The sequence below is a fragment of the Epinephelus lanceolatus genome, chromosome 4, assembly GCF_041903045.1.
Source record: "Epinephelus lanceolatus isolate andai-2023 chromosome 4, ASM4190304v1, whole genome shotgun sequence".
Classification (NCBI taxonomy): domain Eukaryota; kingdom Metazoa; phylum Chordata; class Actinopteri; order Perciformes; family Serranidae; genus Epinephelus; species Epinephelus lanceolatus.
In genome coordinates this window covers 24,426,493-24,441,719 of record NC_135737.1, presented here as the reverse complement: position 1 = coordinate 24,441,719, position 15,227 = coordinate 24,426,493, and the positions used below count along the sequence as shown (strand labels likewise).

The 15,227-nt window shown below is 43.3% G+C and overlaps 1 protein-coding gene across 2 annotated transcripts in view; it reads left to right on the top strand.

The window, feature by feature from the left end:
* Window positions 1-15,227, top strand: part of ift80 (intraflagellar transport 80 homolog (Chlamydomonas)) — a 40,080-nt gene extending 24,853 nt beyond the window's left edge. For both annotated transcript variants that reach the window (XM_078167061.1, XM_078167062.1), the window contains exons 9-20: window positions 2,537-2,716; window positions 4,453-4,571; window positions 5,297-5,371; window positions 6,487-6,650; window positions 6,738-6,802; window positions 7,707-7,842; window positions 8,345-8,492; window positions 10,156-10,327; window positions 11,819-11,908; window positions 12,052-12,224; window positions 13,937-14,060; window positions 14,492-15,227. In XM_078167061.1, coding sequence (XP_078023187.1) covers window positions 2,537-2,716; window positions 4,453-4,571; window positions 5,297-5,371; window positions 6,487-6,650; window positions 6,738-6,802; window positions 7,707-7,842; window positions 8,345-8,492; window positions 10,156-10,327; window positions 11,819-11,908; window positions 12,052-12,224; window positions 13,937-14,060; window positions 14,492-14,602 — 1,557 coding nt within the window. In that variant the 3' untranslated portion in view covers window positions 14,603-15,227. The remainder of the gene's footprint in view (window positions 1-2,536; window positions 2,717-4,452; window positions 4,572-5,296; window positions 5,372-6,486; window positions 6,651-6,737; window positions 6,803-7,706; window positions 7,843-8,344; window positions 8,493-10,155; window positions 10,328-11,818; window positions 11,909-12,051; window positions 12,225-13,936; window positions 14,061-14,491) is intronic.

Sequence of the window (15,227 nt, the reverse complement as noted above, 5' to 3'; positions counted from 1 at the left end):
ATGCCAGTGTCAATTTGACGTAGAATACTGGTGACAGATGACAGTTTGTGACGTAACCGAAATCTGTCTGTCAAACGTCTCCTTTGCAAACGTCATCTTGACATAGAATAATGAAATTTAGTCATAAGGTATGAAGAACAAAACCCAACATCTGCAAAAACGTCACAATGTTAATGTCCACACATTGTGAAATTTTAATGTCATTAGAAAGTTAAAATATAATTTGCCTGATTTTCATTCCAACCAAAATTCAACGTCTGTCTGATATAATAGTTCAGCATCTTTCTGACGTCATATTGACATCGGGTGCCAGCTGGGAAGGAGAGAGGGAGTTAGTGAAAGAAAGATAGATCGGGTTAGGCGAGATCTGAATGCTGCTCTGGAAAAGGTTTTCGTGTCACGGGTTTCTGCTCCGCTGGCCCACTCTGTTCATCTCAGGAGAGCTATAGGAATCCCCATGTGTCCCATAGTCAGACACAGGCTGACAACTCTGACAAGCCAGAGGATTTTCACTTCTTTTACACACATGCACACACACCTTCAAAACAGACATTGGACACTCACGAGAGGGAGGAGAAAAAAAAAGTGAACTCACATTTATTTCTCTCTGTCTACACACACATTAATTACTCTGATGTGGAGGGGTCCCATTTTCGGACAGTTAGTGTATTTACACCATCATCATCGCATCTGTACCTTCTCTAGCACACACAGACACATGTGCACACAAGCACTGAACACACAAAGAAAATCCCCTCTTCCCAAACACACACACACACACATTCTCACTTGCTGGCTGGCTCTAGAAGGAGTCAAATGGCTCAATGTGTTAAAAGCATTAGGTAAGCATGGATCCAGCAGTGCTCCTCAGTCCGATATCATATGTCCTGCTTCATTACAGTCTGGTGTATACATTCAGCTGCATCTCTGACCCTCCATCTATCTATCCCTCTCTCCTCCATCCCACCCCTCTCCTTTCCCCCCGGGGTGCTTTAACACTGAACGGGCCATCTCAAGATGTTAGCTGAAGATTAGATGAGATCTCTCAGGTTTGGGAAACAGAAAAGAAATCCACGCATAAAGAATATATGTTTATAAAGAAAGGCAGGCAGCAGTAAGAAAGTGTGGACCTGCAGAAATCAAAGAGAGAAGGGAGGGGAGAGAAATTAAAAAGCAATTTATTTCACTTTTAACAAACTGTCTCTTGTCCACATGGCTGTACAGGTCTTATTTTTCCCCACAACTGTTTTGGGTCCTGATATGACATTAACTGCTGGGAGGGTGCTGACCAAAGCCAGCTGAGCAGTGTGTGTATGAGGCACACAGACAGACAGACCAGGAAGATTGAGAGAGATCCAAGCAGCGGGGCCTGTAACCTGTAGCCTGCCGACTGTTACCTCACACCTCACATCCTGCAGCTGCATGTGTACGAAGCGGCGAACACACTGAGGCCTTTTTTCCCAAACTTCACCGCAGCACTTGGCCTGCTGCGCCACACTTGTCTCTCCATCGCAGGCATGCAGGCAGCGCTAGGCTAACATTAGCACTTTTCTCCCTCCGTAAGCAGTTTGCAGTGTGAATGCATGTGTTTGTGTGGAGGATCACAGCTGACTCAGATCAGTCAGTCGCTTGCGTTTAAGGCAGGAGTGAGGTCAGAAGACGGACCTCAATAAATGATATTTGGAGTAGATAGAAACTTATCTGGAGTACCTTACTTCATGAATCAGAAAACCTTAAACTGCTGGTGGATCCAGACTGTCTCAACTGATTTGTGTTGAAACAAAGCGCAAGATTTTTTTGTGTGTGTGTGTGTGTGTGTGTGTGTGTGTGTGTGTGATTCTTCACAGAAGACTTGAGGGACAGGCATGTGGAAAGGCAGTAGAGGGAGATGGAAAAAGTACTGGAAACAGAAAAAAATAAAAAGATTGCATAGAGAAAAGGGATACCTCAGGGAAAGATGAGAGAGGTGTTCTTGTCTTAAATACTGTAAGGGGACGCATATCTCTCAACTGTGTCCTCCACCATCACTGACAGTCCCCCCTCTTCCCTCCTGGAGCTCTACGTCTTTCAAACCTTTTCTTATAAAAAGAAGGGAGAGGTCTTGTTAATCAGCTTTTGGCTTCAGTTTGGGGGCTCGTATATAAACCCTCCCTTCCCCTCCCTGTACCCCTGCCCCCCGTGTATGTAATAGATGAGGATAGCAGAGTGTATGTTTACGAGCGCGAGTGCTGGACTTGGCAGGGCCGAGCGCTACTTCAGTGTCTCACAGTTCATCACAGCTCAATGACTGACTGACTGGGCCCCTGTCTTTCTAGCGGAGTTTACATTATGTGCATACGCGTTCGTTTGCTCATATACGACTCCTGACTCTCACCGCTTCTCCTCTCTCAACTTCTCATTGATTCTAGCTCCTAAGCTGCCACCCCCCCCCCCCCCCCCCCCCGCCCCCCCCCCCAGGTAATTGTTTAACATAGTAGATAAATATCTGTAGCCATTAACCATCTCTTTCTCTCTCCCCTTGCCCCCCTTCTTCCAGTGGTCCTATGCGCTGGAGAAGCCCAACACAGGCAGTGTGTTCAGCTTGGCCTGGTCTGCAGACGGCACCCAGCTGGCCGGGGCCTGCGGCAACGGGCATGTCATCTTTGCCCATGTGGTGGAGCAGCATTGGGAGTGGAAGAACTTTGTGATCACCCTTACCAAGAGGAGAACCATGCAGGTAGAGAGAGAGCAACGCCAACATTCACGTGTACAAGGGTGTAGGTTTGGTGTCGACACATATTAAAATGGGTCCTCCACCAGAAAATTTTGAGTGCCAACATGTACTGTGCATTCTAGTCAATTTTTACGCACCAATTTGTGTCCTTAAACATCAGTTTATGTTGTAAATGTCTTGAATTTTGTCAAAATAAAAGTCATTTGCTACTTTCATCTTTTTATTGGAGTAGACAAATACATAAGTTCTAAATTTTGAGGGGGACATGTTCCCTGCTTCCCCTCCATAATCCACATTTATGCATTTTTATGATTTAACTGTGAAGATGGTTAGTTAAGTTTTATTCAGGGTCTCAGTGATTCATGTCATGTAAAGTTTGAGTGTATTTGATTGAACAATAAATAATAAAATACAAAGCAAAGACAGAAACTAAAAGAAGAGACATACATTTTTCCTAAATCTCAGCCAAATTAATCTCAGCCATGCTGAAAGGCAACCCTGATACGCAGTCCATCATAAATGTTATGGCTTTACATACTAAAGGTGTCTTTAAGTGTTTTCAAATATCACTGAGCACCAGCATGTCTGTTAGGAAACTAATATACTCTCAAAATATTAACAAAGCCAAACTCAGTTATGTCAGCATAACAAGAGAATTGAGAATTATTGCGATGCCATAAGCAGTCTGTAAAGAGGTGAAGGAATATTCTATGTACAGAAGCAAATGCTTCCCTGGCCTTGACTAGTTGTGGCCATATATTAAAGTAGGACCTTCCCAGTGTGGCAGCGTGCAGCCCTGCAATGACAATGACCAGCCTGTCTAGCTGCCTCTCTCGCTCCACCATTCTCTACTGTTTAAACTCATGCTAACCACAAGGTAGCGTTTACATGCGGTTAACACACCCAAATGTACACACACACACACACACACACACACACACACACACTTGTATACTCTCAGAAAGGAATACACGCGTACACCTACAGAAACAAGGTCATGCACACGCACGTGTGCCTGTACACATGTGCGCTCGTTTGCCATAGACATCTTTACCGAGCGCAGTTTGCGTAAACCAAACAAAGTCGGATCATCAGCCATTTATTTTCAGCCTTGCAGGCGCTTTTCTGTCTCCCTCCTCCCCCTCTCCTCCTTGCAGTCCTTTTTAAAAGTGCACATCTGCCAGTGGTTTGTGAATCAGCCAGCTAAATTTACCACCTTGCGGTCAAATGTTTTTTATTCCTGGTTGTGTTGCATGTAAATTTGGCTTGCTGGAGGGAGTAGAGGAGGAAGATTTGTAAAGCTGTAAAAATAATCCCACCTTTCACCTGGTGCTGGAAAAAGGCCTTTTTCATTCATTCACAGAGAGAGCTGGAGGGAAGTATTTGTCTATGCAGGTGAAAAAATGAGTACCAACCACCGCACGCACACACTTAAAACAGTAAAAACTGCTTTCTGCAACCACAGTTGCCCTACATATACTTGGACATACTGTAGACTGTTTCCTGTGTATATTAAGAATAAATACACTCCAATGTGTACGTGACTGTGTTCGCTCCACTGTTAGTGAAGCCAGCGTCTCCCCTTTGTTGTTTGCGTGTTTAAATGTAAAGTGTTTGTTCAGTAGTTAAAAGTTTATGCATTCTTAGTCAGTTCTGAGAGATGTGTTCATCTCTACTCTTGTCTTTTTTCCACTTAACTAATCTTTGTGCCTCCCTCTCTTTTCCTTATTTTTTCTTAGGTGAGGAATGTGATGAACGATGCAGTAGACGTACTGGAGTTTCGAGATCGAGTCATCAAAACGTCTCTGGCATACGGTCACCTAGTGGTTGCCACTTCCCTCCAGTGCTACGTCTACAAGTCAGTAGCCTGCTCTTCGTTTGCATGTCTCTTGTGATCCTCTCATTTTCCTATTAGCCCAGGACTGAAAATTATCATCTCATGATTGCAGGATTTTCTTCACACATCAGGGTTTTGTGTCACACATGCTCATCTTTAACATCTATTGCAGTGTTGTAATTGTAATAATCTTCAGGTCCAGCTACAATGTAGCACTATCACCGGTCGTGTAGCTAGATAAGCCTCCAAAATGTGCCTCTAAAATTCTGTCAAAGAATGAAAATAACACAACTAAGAAGTGCTGGAACAACCGCATTTTACAGGCTAATGTTACCAGATGACCTCTGTGTATGTTTTGAAATACGGTCATTTTATTTTAGGTGTAATTTTCACTTCAACACAGCATAGACATGGCAGGATTTTGGGCAAGTGAATTGCTAGATTTACGAGCCCGAAGTGGCATTTTTCTTGCCCCCAGGCATCCTTTATTGTTCAGCCCCATACTTGGCAAAAAGTCTGTTTAAAGTGTGTGTGTCCTGTAATGATCGTTTGTGTCAGTCCTGGTATATCTTTGTACACTCCTCATACTCTGTCTGTATATTTCTGTCTCCTCTAATTTCATTAATATTCCCTTTTTTTTGTTGTCTTGTTTCTGTGGTCTTCTCACTTGTGCATTTATGCCAGACATAACACTTTGTTATTAGTGTCTGTGTTTTCACATATTTCGCTGTGTGTGTTTGTGCCAGCTCGAGAAACTGGAACACTCCCCTCATCTTTGACCTGAAGGAGGGAACAGTGAGCCTCATCCTGCAAGCGGAGAAGTGAGTCTTTCTGTTCCAGGAGCAGTGCAACAAGAGGGAGAGAACAGGCTGTTGGATCGTCTATCAGCTTCTCTAATGCTTCATTGCTCCACACTGACCACTCATCAAACAGCCGACCAAGCACACACACTCACACATACACACACATACACACACACACACACACACAGGGTCTGTGCTCTAGATTAGCCCGTCCAGTCATACAATAAGTCTGAGAATGAAACCACTAGGGGAAATTAGATTAATATGAAGTAGCTCTTGTGCAGTATTCCAGTGCACTGTCCCTGACACTCAGCATGGAGCTAAATAGATTACTGGCCATTCTGAAATCACAGTATGGCTTGATGAGTCTTGCTGAGTAAGTCGGTGCTGTGTTATTGCGCATTACATGTATAAATTACTTGCTCATGTCAGTTGATTAACTGTTACAGACTCTTCATTCTTTTACTCTCTATCATATCTCCTTGTTCCCTTTCTTCCCTCTCCACGCTACCTCGCGCCTAGTCCACACATACACAGGTATTTTTGGAAACTGGGTTTTTCCCTCCTTAGTTCTCAAAAAAATCCCGTCCACACAAGCACTGTTATAAAACAGTTCCCACCCAAATTTGAAGTGCAGTCAAGAGAACGCCAAACTAACAGGCAGAGATATAACCCTAACCCTAAAAACATGCAAAGACGAAGAAGATGTTGGCCAATCAGAGGCTCGAAAAAGCTTTTACCGAAAGGCTACATGAAGCAGTGGCCTCTGTAACGCATTCTGATGCCTCTGTTTGTCAGTATAGTGGAAGAGTAACTGTGTAAACATGTTTAAAGTCCTGTTAGCAAGGTGAGAGCCATCGCTGTTTTGACTGCATCCACTAATGCACAAAATGTTGCCTCATTTGTGATGCGTCACAAAGGAGATAATGCACACACTGACGTTATGAGCCCAAAACTTTTTTCCCCCGTCCATTTTCAGTGACCTAAAATGCAGTTTGCGTGAAGGTGAAATCAAATATACCTGTGTGCATGTGGACTAGGCCTTACTCACCCGCATATAAAATCAAATGCTGTATTTAGAGAACACCTACTCTGCTCTCATCTACTGTATCCCCTTGTCTTCCCCACCCTAGACATTTTCTGCTCGTGGATGGAGCAGGGCTGTACACCTTTTCCTACGAGGGTCGATTGATATCCTCCCCCAAGTTCCCTGGTATGAGAGCTGACATCCTAAATGCCCAGGGTGTCTCCCTTAGTAACGACACCATCGCTATCCGAGACAAGAGTGATGAAAAAGGTGAGGGGGCTGCTGTCACCACTATATAATGATATAAGTAGGATGGACTGTGCTTTAATATGTTCTCTTTTCCTTGCTCTTCACCAGTTATCCTTCTCTTTGACGCCCTGAGTGGGAAAGCCCTTGGTGATGGCAAGCCCTTGACTCACAAGGTGAGTACTCCTGTGCAGTTATATTGATTTTGTGTGTTTCATTGACAAGGAAGTGCTCCAGCCCTGTTGTTTTGTCTTTTATATTTGTGTCTACACTTGTAGTGGGATTGTGTCGTATTATGTAGCATGTATCTGCTGCTTGTGATCACCTTGCACCTATATCTTAGGAAATATCTGACCTGTTCTGTAATTTAACAGACAGCAAGACTGACTGACAGAGACAGAAAAAAAGACACCTTCTTCTTCAGCAAGCTATATGCAGCCTGCCCTATAAGAATGATGCTGCTCCTTATTTTCCAAGTCTTCTAAATGAATCAGTTGCTGAGGATGCTGACTTTTTGCAAGCTAGCAGCTAATTTTTTGCCCCTGATGATTCATCAGGCCACGTTTCATCTAAATAGACCTAGCTGAGGGGGAACAGTCTATTCAGAGCAGTTGTTTGTGCTTTAGAATATATACTAATCCATATCCAGAAGGGAGAGAGACAATAATGACATGGGAAGAGATGGGGGAAGGGCTTTGGAGTCAAAGAAGGAAAGAGACAAAAAGAAGGAAAGAATTAGAAGAGAAGGAAAAGAAGTGGAGGTAGCAGTAGTTACTGTTTGTCAGCATGGCTTTGTCTGCCAGTACTCCACAGCTCCAAGACACTGCACCGAAGCCAGCTGGCTCTGGCCAAAAACACACACACACACACACACACACACACTCGATGTCTCTCTATCTCTCTCAATCTCTCTCTCAGATATACACACACACTTGGCAGAAATGTTGTTGGGTCACAGCACAAACTCCTCTCCCCCTTCTCCCTTTCTTTTCCTGATCTTTTGTTGTCCCTCCATCATTCACTCAACTGTTCCCTCTTACCTTTGTGCTTGTGTGTGTGTGTGTCATTGTTCATCTGTAGCTGGAGGTGGTGGAGATAGCTCTGGACCAGTGTGGCCCGTCCACAGAAAGGAAGATCGCCCTGATTGACAAGAACCGTGACCTGTATCTGACCTCTGTGCGTCATCTCGGGAGAGAGCCCAAAATCTGCAAAATCGGTGAGACAGGGTGGAGGGAACTCACTTGGCAAGATGCGTAGAGACTCTCTTTGTTTTTACACACAAGTGTAGCTAACACGGGCGGCACGGTGGTGTGGTGGTTAGCACTCTCGCCTCACAGCAAGAGGGTTGCTGGTTCGATCCCGGGCGTGGGAGCCCTTCTGTGCGGAGTTTGCATGTTCTCCCCGTGTCAGCGTGGGTTCTCTCCGGGCACTCCGGCTTCCTCCCACAGTCCAAAGACATGCAGATTGGGGACTAGGTTAATTGATAACTCTAAATTGTCCGTAGGTGTGAATGTGAGCGTGAATGGTTGTTTGTCTCTATGTGTCAGCCCTGCGATAGTCTGGCGACCTGTCCAGGGTGTACCCTGCCTCTCGCCCGATGTCAGCTGGGATAGGCTCCAGCCCCCCCGCAACCCTCAAGAGGATGAAGCGGTTAGAAGATGAATGAATGAATGTAGCTGATGAACATGATGTTTGTGTATGTGTGCTCTGTCCTGCAGGAAGTATGGTTCACAGCATGGCATGGAATGATGCTGCTAACATCCTGTGTGGAATCCAAGACAACCAGTTCACAGTGTGGTACTACCCGAGTGCTGTCTTCACTGACAGGGAACTGCTGCCAAAAACCCTGCACATAAAGGATGGCAGGTAGACATTTGCAGTCCCTTTCTCTCACTTAAATGCCTGGCATGTCATCACAAACGGCTGATACTGTTCACCAGAGAGGAAAATATGTAAAATAAGAGCTAAGAAGAGAGATAGACGCAGCTTTTTTTGCACCTTCCAGCTCATTCCCAAAGGTACAACACATAGCGCTTTAGGCACTCTTTTTTGCCAGCAGCTGTCAGACTGTACAATGCTTCCTGCCCAAAAGTCCTTAGCTTCAGCCAGTACAGGCGGTGCTAAGGCAGAGTGCCTGCACTGTCTACAGAGGCGATTCTGGACTACTTTTGCATGTCTCTGCACAGTTTTGTTTTTATTTGTGCTTTATGTTTCCCCCTCTCAATGGTTTATGGCTCGCTGTTGTTAATTTTTACACTTCCAATGCTGAATCATACTTTTTCCGACTTCATACATTTGCTCGTAATATGATCAAGTTTTGCAATTGTAGCTTGCTTCAGCTCACTCAACATCAATTTTGGCTCTATTTTATTTATTTATTAATTTATTTTAGCTTTATGCTTTTTACTGTTTTTGGTGCTCCAGCAGCGAGATTTTATCATGGGAGTCATTAAAATTTAGTTTTTATGCAATGTGTGCAAATGAGGAACACCAGATACCAAGCGGCACAGGCTAATAAATAAATACAAAGGCTCCACTTTTACGAATGTGTCTGGGTTTTAGGATATCTGTGACTGAATGTAGGTTGGACAGGGTGTAATGCAAGTTGGAAACGTAGCACTGTCAGTATATCAGTATGTCATCAGTTCAGCAAAATTGTATGTGTGTGTGTGTGTATGTGTGTCTTTGTAATAGAATCTTTTACACATGCACACATATGGACAGTAGAAAAAACTGCGTCGTCAATAAGCTGATTGTTGTATTCATAAGTAGCACAATCCATCATCCTCTACATGTTAAAATGTTACCTTAGTAATAACATATTGCATCACACTGTATATGTTTTTGATCAGTCACACTTTTTCTCTCGCCTGCTATCAATACTAGGGATTTTCCAATTTTGTTTTTTACTTCCCGATACCAATTCCAATATCTAAACTTACGTTTCGGCTGATACCTAGTACCAATCCAACTTTCTTTTATTATCTAATTTGACTGTCAGTACCAAAAAATAAAATATAGGAATAAATAACAATTCCTTTAACAAAACTGCACAAAAAGTGCAGCCCAAAATTTAGTAGTATAATACAGTGCCACCCCTGAAACTAAAGCCTTGTATACTGTACATGTTTTTATTGGTGGGGCTGTGCAGTGCAAAATGTCACATTATATACCTGAAATCAATTCTTCTTCATCTCAGTAGTTGCCAGAGGCTGCATAGCACAACTTGCTGTGTAGGCTACTGTTTTAGAGCAGCAAAGAAGAAGTGATATCCAGGAAAATTGCAGTTTAATCCAGGTGTGAAACTACTTTAAAGTTTATTAATACATTATGTGGTATCGGATGGGGCCATAGACTGGCATATTGGCTAATACCTGATACTAGTTCCTGCACTGGTATCAGAATCGGAACAGTTCTAATATATGCATACAAACAGGCAAACAGTGTGGCCCTTACTGGCTTTTCTGTGAGGACGTGGTTACATATATTTGTTCTGACTCTGGTATGTGTGTGTTTGTCTCCTTCAAAGTGAGTTTAGCCGCGCACCCCACATTCTGAGCTACGTCGGCACCAAGGTGACGTTACGCCAAGGGGACGGTTCACTGGTGTACAGCAGTGTACCACCTTACCCAGCCCTCTTGCACGAATACAGCACCTCTGCACGCTGGGAGGATGCACTGCGCCTCTGCCGCTTTGCCAAGGTAAGATAACAGCATACCTATATCAATGTGTACTAGCTCTTTGTCTTGTCGTACTGTTTGTGTATTGCGTATTTCTTTACATGTTAGATACCCAAACAAAAGCACAGTGTGCATTAGTTAGTAACATTATGAAAATTGCATTGCATTTGTATTTATATAATTGACGTCAACATATTGTGACATGTCCCGCAGTCCAGGGCCCTGGCACAGTCAGGTTCCTGTGGTGTGTGTCACACGCACGCATGAATGTATAAAAGCGAGCAAGACAGAGTCTGAAATGAGAAGGTAGTAGACAGGTTTATGGGACCAGACCAGCAGGCTTTAATTAGCCCTCAATTAGCCTGGTGACACCATTTACCGGATTTAGCCCCCATAGACCTCACTCATAAATACACACTCCACTATATGCATGTGTAAACTCTCCACATGCATACACACACACACACACACACACACACACACACACACACACACACACACACGCTGAATGCAGTGTTGAACTGTGTCTTTGCTTGGGCGATGATGCAATAACCACAACCCTGGAGAAATGGACGGCTAGCAGCAAGAGGAGGGTGGGACAGAAGGGACGGAGAGAGAGGCACTGGTTTTAAGAGCTTTTTTTTTTCCCTCCAGCCCTCCCCCCTCTGCTTCTGGTAAGAGTTTGGTGGCAGCACGGCTTTTCCCAGAATCACAGTCATTGTCAGTAAGCCCTGACCTGATAGGAGTTGATACATGTAATAGTTTACAGGCAGTCACACACTCACACACATAAACACACAGGCATACATAACATACAGTAGATGGCATTTATAATCTAACTATGACACAGGCAAACCAAAAGAAAGATTTGTGATAGGTCGTCATCTATTTGTATCAAGTTTATGACCCCAGGCAGTGGCTGACAGGGTTATTTGTTGTTTCCAGGAGTGGTTTACGATTAGAGCTGTTTGTCTTGGTGATGGACACTGATTAAAGGGGGAATTACACAGTGCTGACTCCAGTGTGAAGTTTGCTCAACTGTTGGCCAATTGGTGGTTTAGGCTTCAGTTTAATTAATGCAGCTGCACGGAATAAAGTGGTGACACATTTGTTTACATTCATTGATGTTGTGTACGGCAAATGTCTGTGTTTATGTTTGTTTGTGGTGCGTGTCATGCATGTTTTTTTGATGGCTTAGAGCATGACTACAGTGCAGCCTGCCCGGATATGAGCAGTATGTAATGGGCACTATAAAGACACTGTTACATCCTGTCCTTGTGCACACATAACTACTTTGACTACGTCTTGCTTTGGTATATTCTTAATCACTGCCAGCTAGAACTAACTTTGCATTTTGATTAAAAAACTCAGGACAAGGTTAAATAAAAGTTACATATGTTCAGATAATAGTTACAGTTCTGTAAAAATAGCTTGACTGAAAAACTCGTCTCCATATCATTGTGTCAGACGGTGAGATATTATCGTAACTACCTCTGCTCTCCACATCTACAGGACCTGTCTTTGTGGGCATGTCTTGCTGGCATGGCGATGGCAAACAGGGAGCTGACCACAGCAGAGATGGCCTATGCTGCCATTGGAGAGGTAAGAGCATTAGTTAATGGCTGATTCAGTTGAACACACTGTTTTTTGTTTTTGCCAAGTCCTCAACGATTTTGACAGGAGCAAGTCAAAGAGGCCAACTTAAGAAGTATCCTATTCACAGCCCTCTCCCTCTCTTTTTGAAGTTACCCAGGGTTCAATACATCAACTTTATAAAGGAGCAGCCATCCAAGGAGTCGTCTTTAGCCCACATGCTGCTGTTCAGTGGTCAGGTCCAGGAGGCTGAGGCCACTGTCTTACAAGCTGGTCTCATCTACCAGGCCATACGAATCAACATCGACCTTTTCAACTGGGAGAGGTAAAATTCTGTGTTTGTGTGAATGTGTGTATGAAGGTACAGCTGAAAGGAGAGGGACAGTATGAGTCGTGTTAGGTTAGAATGAGAGTTTGGGTAGATATCAAATAGGCTAATACTGACTCATATGGCTGAATTGGATATTTGTCACAATAAAGCCGATCAGTTCAATTCAATTCTATGTTTACTTCTGAATACACGTGCACTTACTAGTATGTCATGCATCAGCAACGCGCTGGTAGACCACACTTTTTAATCAGTGTATTCAGTTTTATTGTTTTATATTGGAATGTTAATTCCCATCCATGTTTTAACCAATTTGAAAAAAGTTTACACTTGAATTGTAATACCTGTTTTACAAAGTTGCTGTGTACAATTTATTACTTTAATAATTAATAGCAATTCAGTAAATGTGTATCTGTGTGAGCTTTTAGTTTGTTACATTTTGTTTTACAAAGTTAGCAAAGCAATGGTTAAGTCAAGGCTGATGTTGCCATAGCTTTGGGCAGTATCGAGCAGGGTGTCTACAGGTCCTTAATGTATATATAATAAATGTCTTAAATTCAATGTTACAGCAATAAGGTTTTAAAAGTAATTAAATAGTCTAAACCACTACAAACATTAATTTTTCTGTAACCACTTATCCTGTTGGGGGTCGCAGGGGGGCTGGAGCCTATCCCAGCTGACACTGGGAGAGAGGCAGGGTACACCCTGGACCAGTCGCTAGTTGGTCGATAGTCACCGACTATCACAGGGCTGACACATCGAGACAGACAACCATTCACACTCACATTCACACCTACGGCCAATTTAGAGTCACCAGTTAACCTGCATGTCCTTGGACTGTGGGCAGAAGCCGGAGTACCTGGAGAAATCCACGCTGACGCGGGGTGAACATGCAAACTCTGCACAGAAGGGCCCCTCCACCCTGGGTTTGAACCAGGAACCCTCTTGCTGTGAGGTGACAGTGCTAACCACTGCACCGCCGTGTGAAGCCTTTCAATGTAAAAGTTCACATTTCGAATGTTACCAATCATTTAAAAATTATAATACTATCATTTTACTTCATACTGGCACTTAACTGTTGCCAAAATGTAGATTGACCCAACTCACTCTAATTACCATTTTCCTACATCTGCACAAGATCACACATATGCAGCTTGCCTGCAATTCTTAAATAATTAAAACATGATTTGGCTGAAAATCTGTCCCTGAATTTGGTTAAAAGGTGTCTTGAATGGGTCTTAAAAAGCATTAAATGTAACTGTCTGACACCTGTAGACACCCGGTCAAGGCGTTACAGTATGCCAGGAAATTTAAAATGCCAAAGGTATGATTTTCAATAATGTCAAAAATACAGACATCCCTTTTTCTATTAAACTGATACAGAGATGCTGTATTGAGGCAATGTATTGTAGTGCACAGTGCATGCCACCAGAGGTCACTCTCTACTGGTGGAACCAACAGCTGAGCTGAGAAAGGTGGCGACTGTGAGTGGCGGGATAACATTACAGGACTACTTAAAAGGACAAAAGACTCAGCCCCTGTTCGGGAGCATTGCTACTGGCATTGGATCAGTACTCGGTGTCGGCTAATACACAAAGCGTAGGTATTAGCTGTGGTACTGAAAAGTCAAATCGGTGCATCCCTAAGGTTGAAGCATGTTTGTCCATACTGGACTGATGTATGTCTGCATCTTTTCATCTTGTGTCCAGGGCACTAGAGCTGGCAGTCAAACACAAGACCCACGTGGACACAGTGCTGGCCTTTAGAGGAAAGTTCCTACAGAAATTTGGCAGGAAGGAGACCAATAAAAGATTTCTGCAGTACGCTGAGGGGGTAAGTAAGGACAGCGTTGCACTGCATCAATTGATTGAGGCGGTGATCACACTGGAAGCCAGCAGTGGAGGGTGACTTGTTCTAATTGTTTTCCAAGGGTTATTAGTTTTTTTTTTCGCTCTGCTTAATACACTCTAGAGTGCTTTTAGTTGAGAAAAAGTTAATCTTGAGGGGATAAGCACTTAATGTCACATCAGGTATTTCTCTGCTGTCACATCGGGGTGGGGTGCCTCTGGCTGCAAAAAATGCCTCAGCCTGATCAGGAGGGGGAAAGCATTAAAACACACCACAGTTTTCAGGCATCCAGTGTGATCTCCGCCTTCTCATGTAATCTGACTAATTTAGCTGCTTTGTCAATCCAACACTGATCAAAGCAAAATGCAGTATCTTATCTAGTCTAATCTCATCCCGTCTTTCTGTCACTCTGCCAGGTCGAGGTGGACTGGGAGAAAATTGACGCGAAGATAGAGATGGAGTTGTCTAAAGAGAGAGAGAAGGCTGCTAATGCCTCTGTGAGGAGCAGCGTAGCCTCACGACGTTAGCGTTCGCGGGACCTCTGTCTAATATATCCGCTTCACAGCGATCGATTCCCATGTGTTTTTGACATTTGGCGAATATTAAGTGGTTTGGCCCGGCCTCAGGGTAATAAAAAATGTCTGTACTTGAGGTAAAATGTCTACCATTAGTTACAAGTCCATTAACTTCAAGTGAAAACAAAAGGGAACATTTGGAGATGTGAAGATTAGCAGGCCATGAGGAATATGACACTGACTGTTACACTACAATCTTGTGGTGCATGCTGTGTAATGTAAAACATTTGCACATCATTATACGTGGCATTCTGTTACTGTGGGTGGATGATTTGACTTGTGATGAGACTATCTATATTTCACAGCAACAACACCAGTACAGCCTTTCTGTCATATTGGCTTCTCTGTGGTTTCAGTGTGTCAGGTTTTAAGTTGATTATCTATTTCTGTAAGTCAAAATTATCTTGATATGCTCAGACATGCTGCTTTGTGTTTTGTCACTGAACTTTGACTCTGTGTTTTTATATGAATAGATATTTTTACAGTTTATATATTCAAAACTTTGCCTTCTGTGAACACTAAAAAGAATGTCAGTTAATAAAACTGATGGAAATATTGTACATATCCATCCTAAATA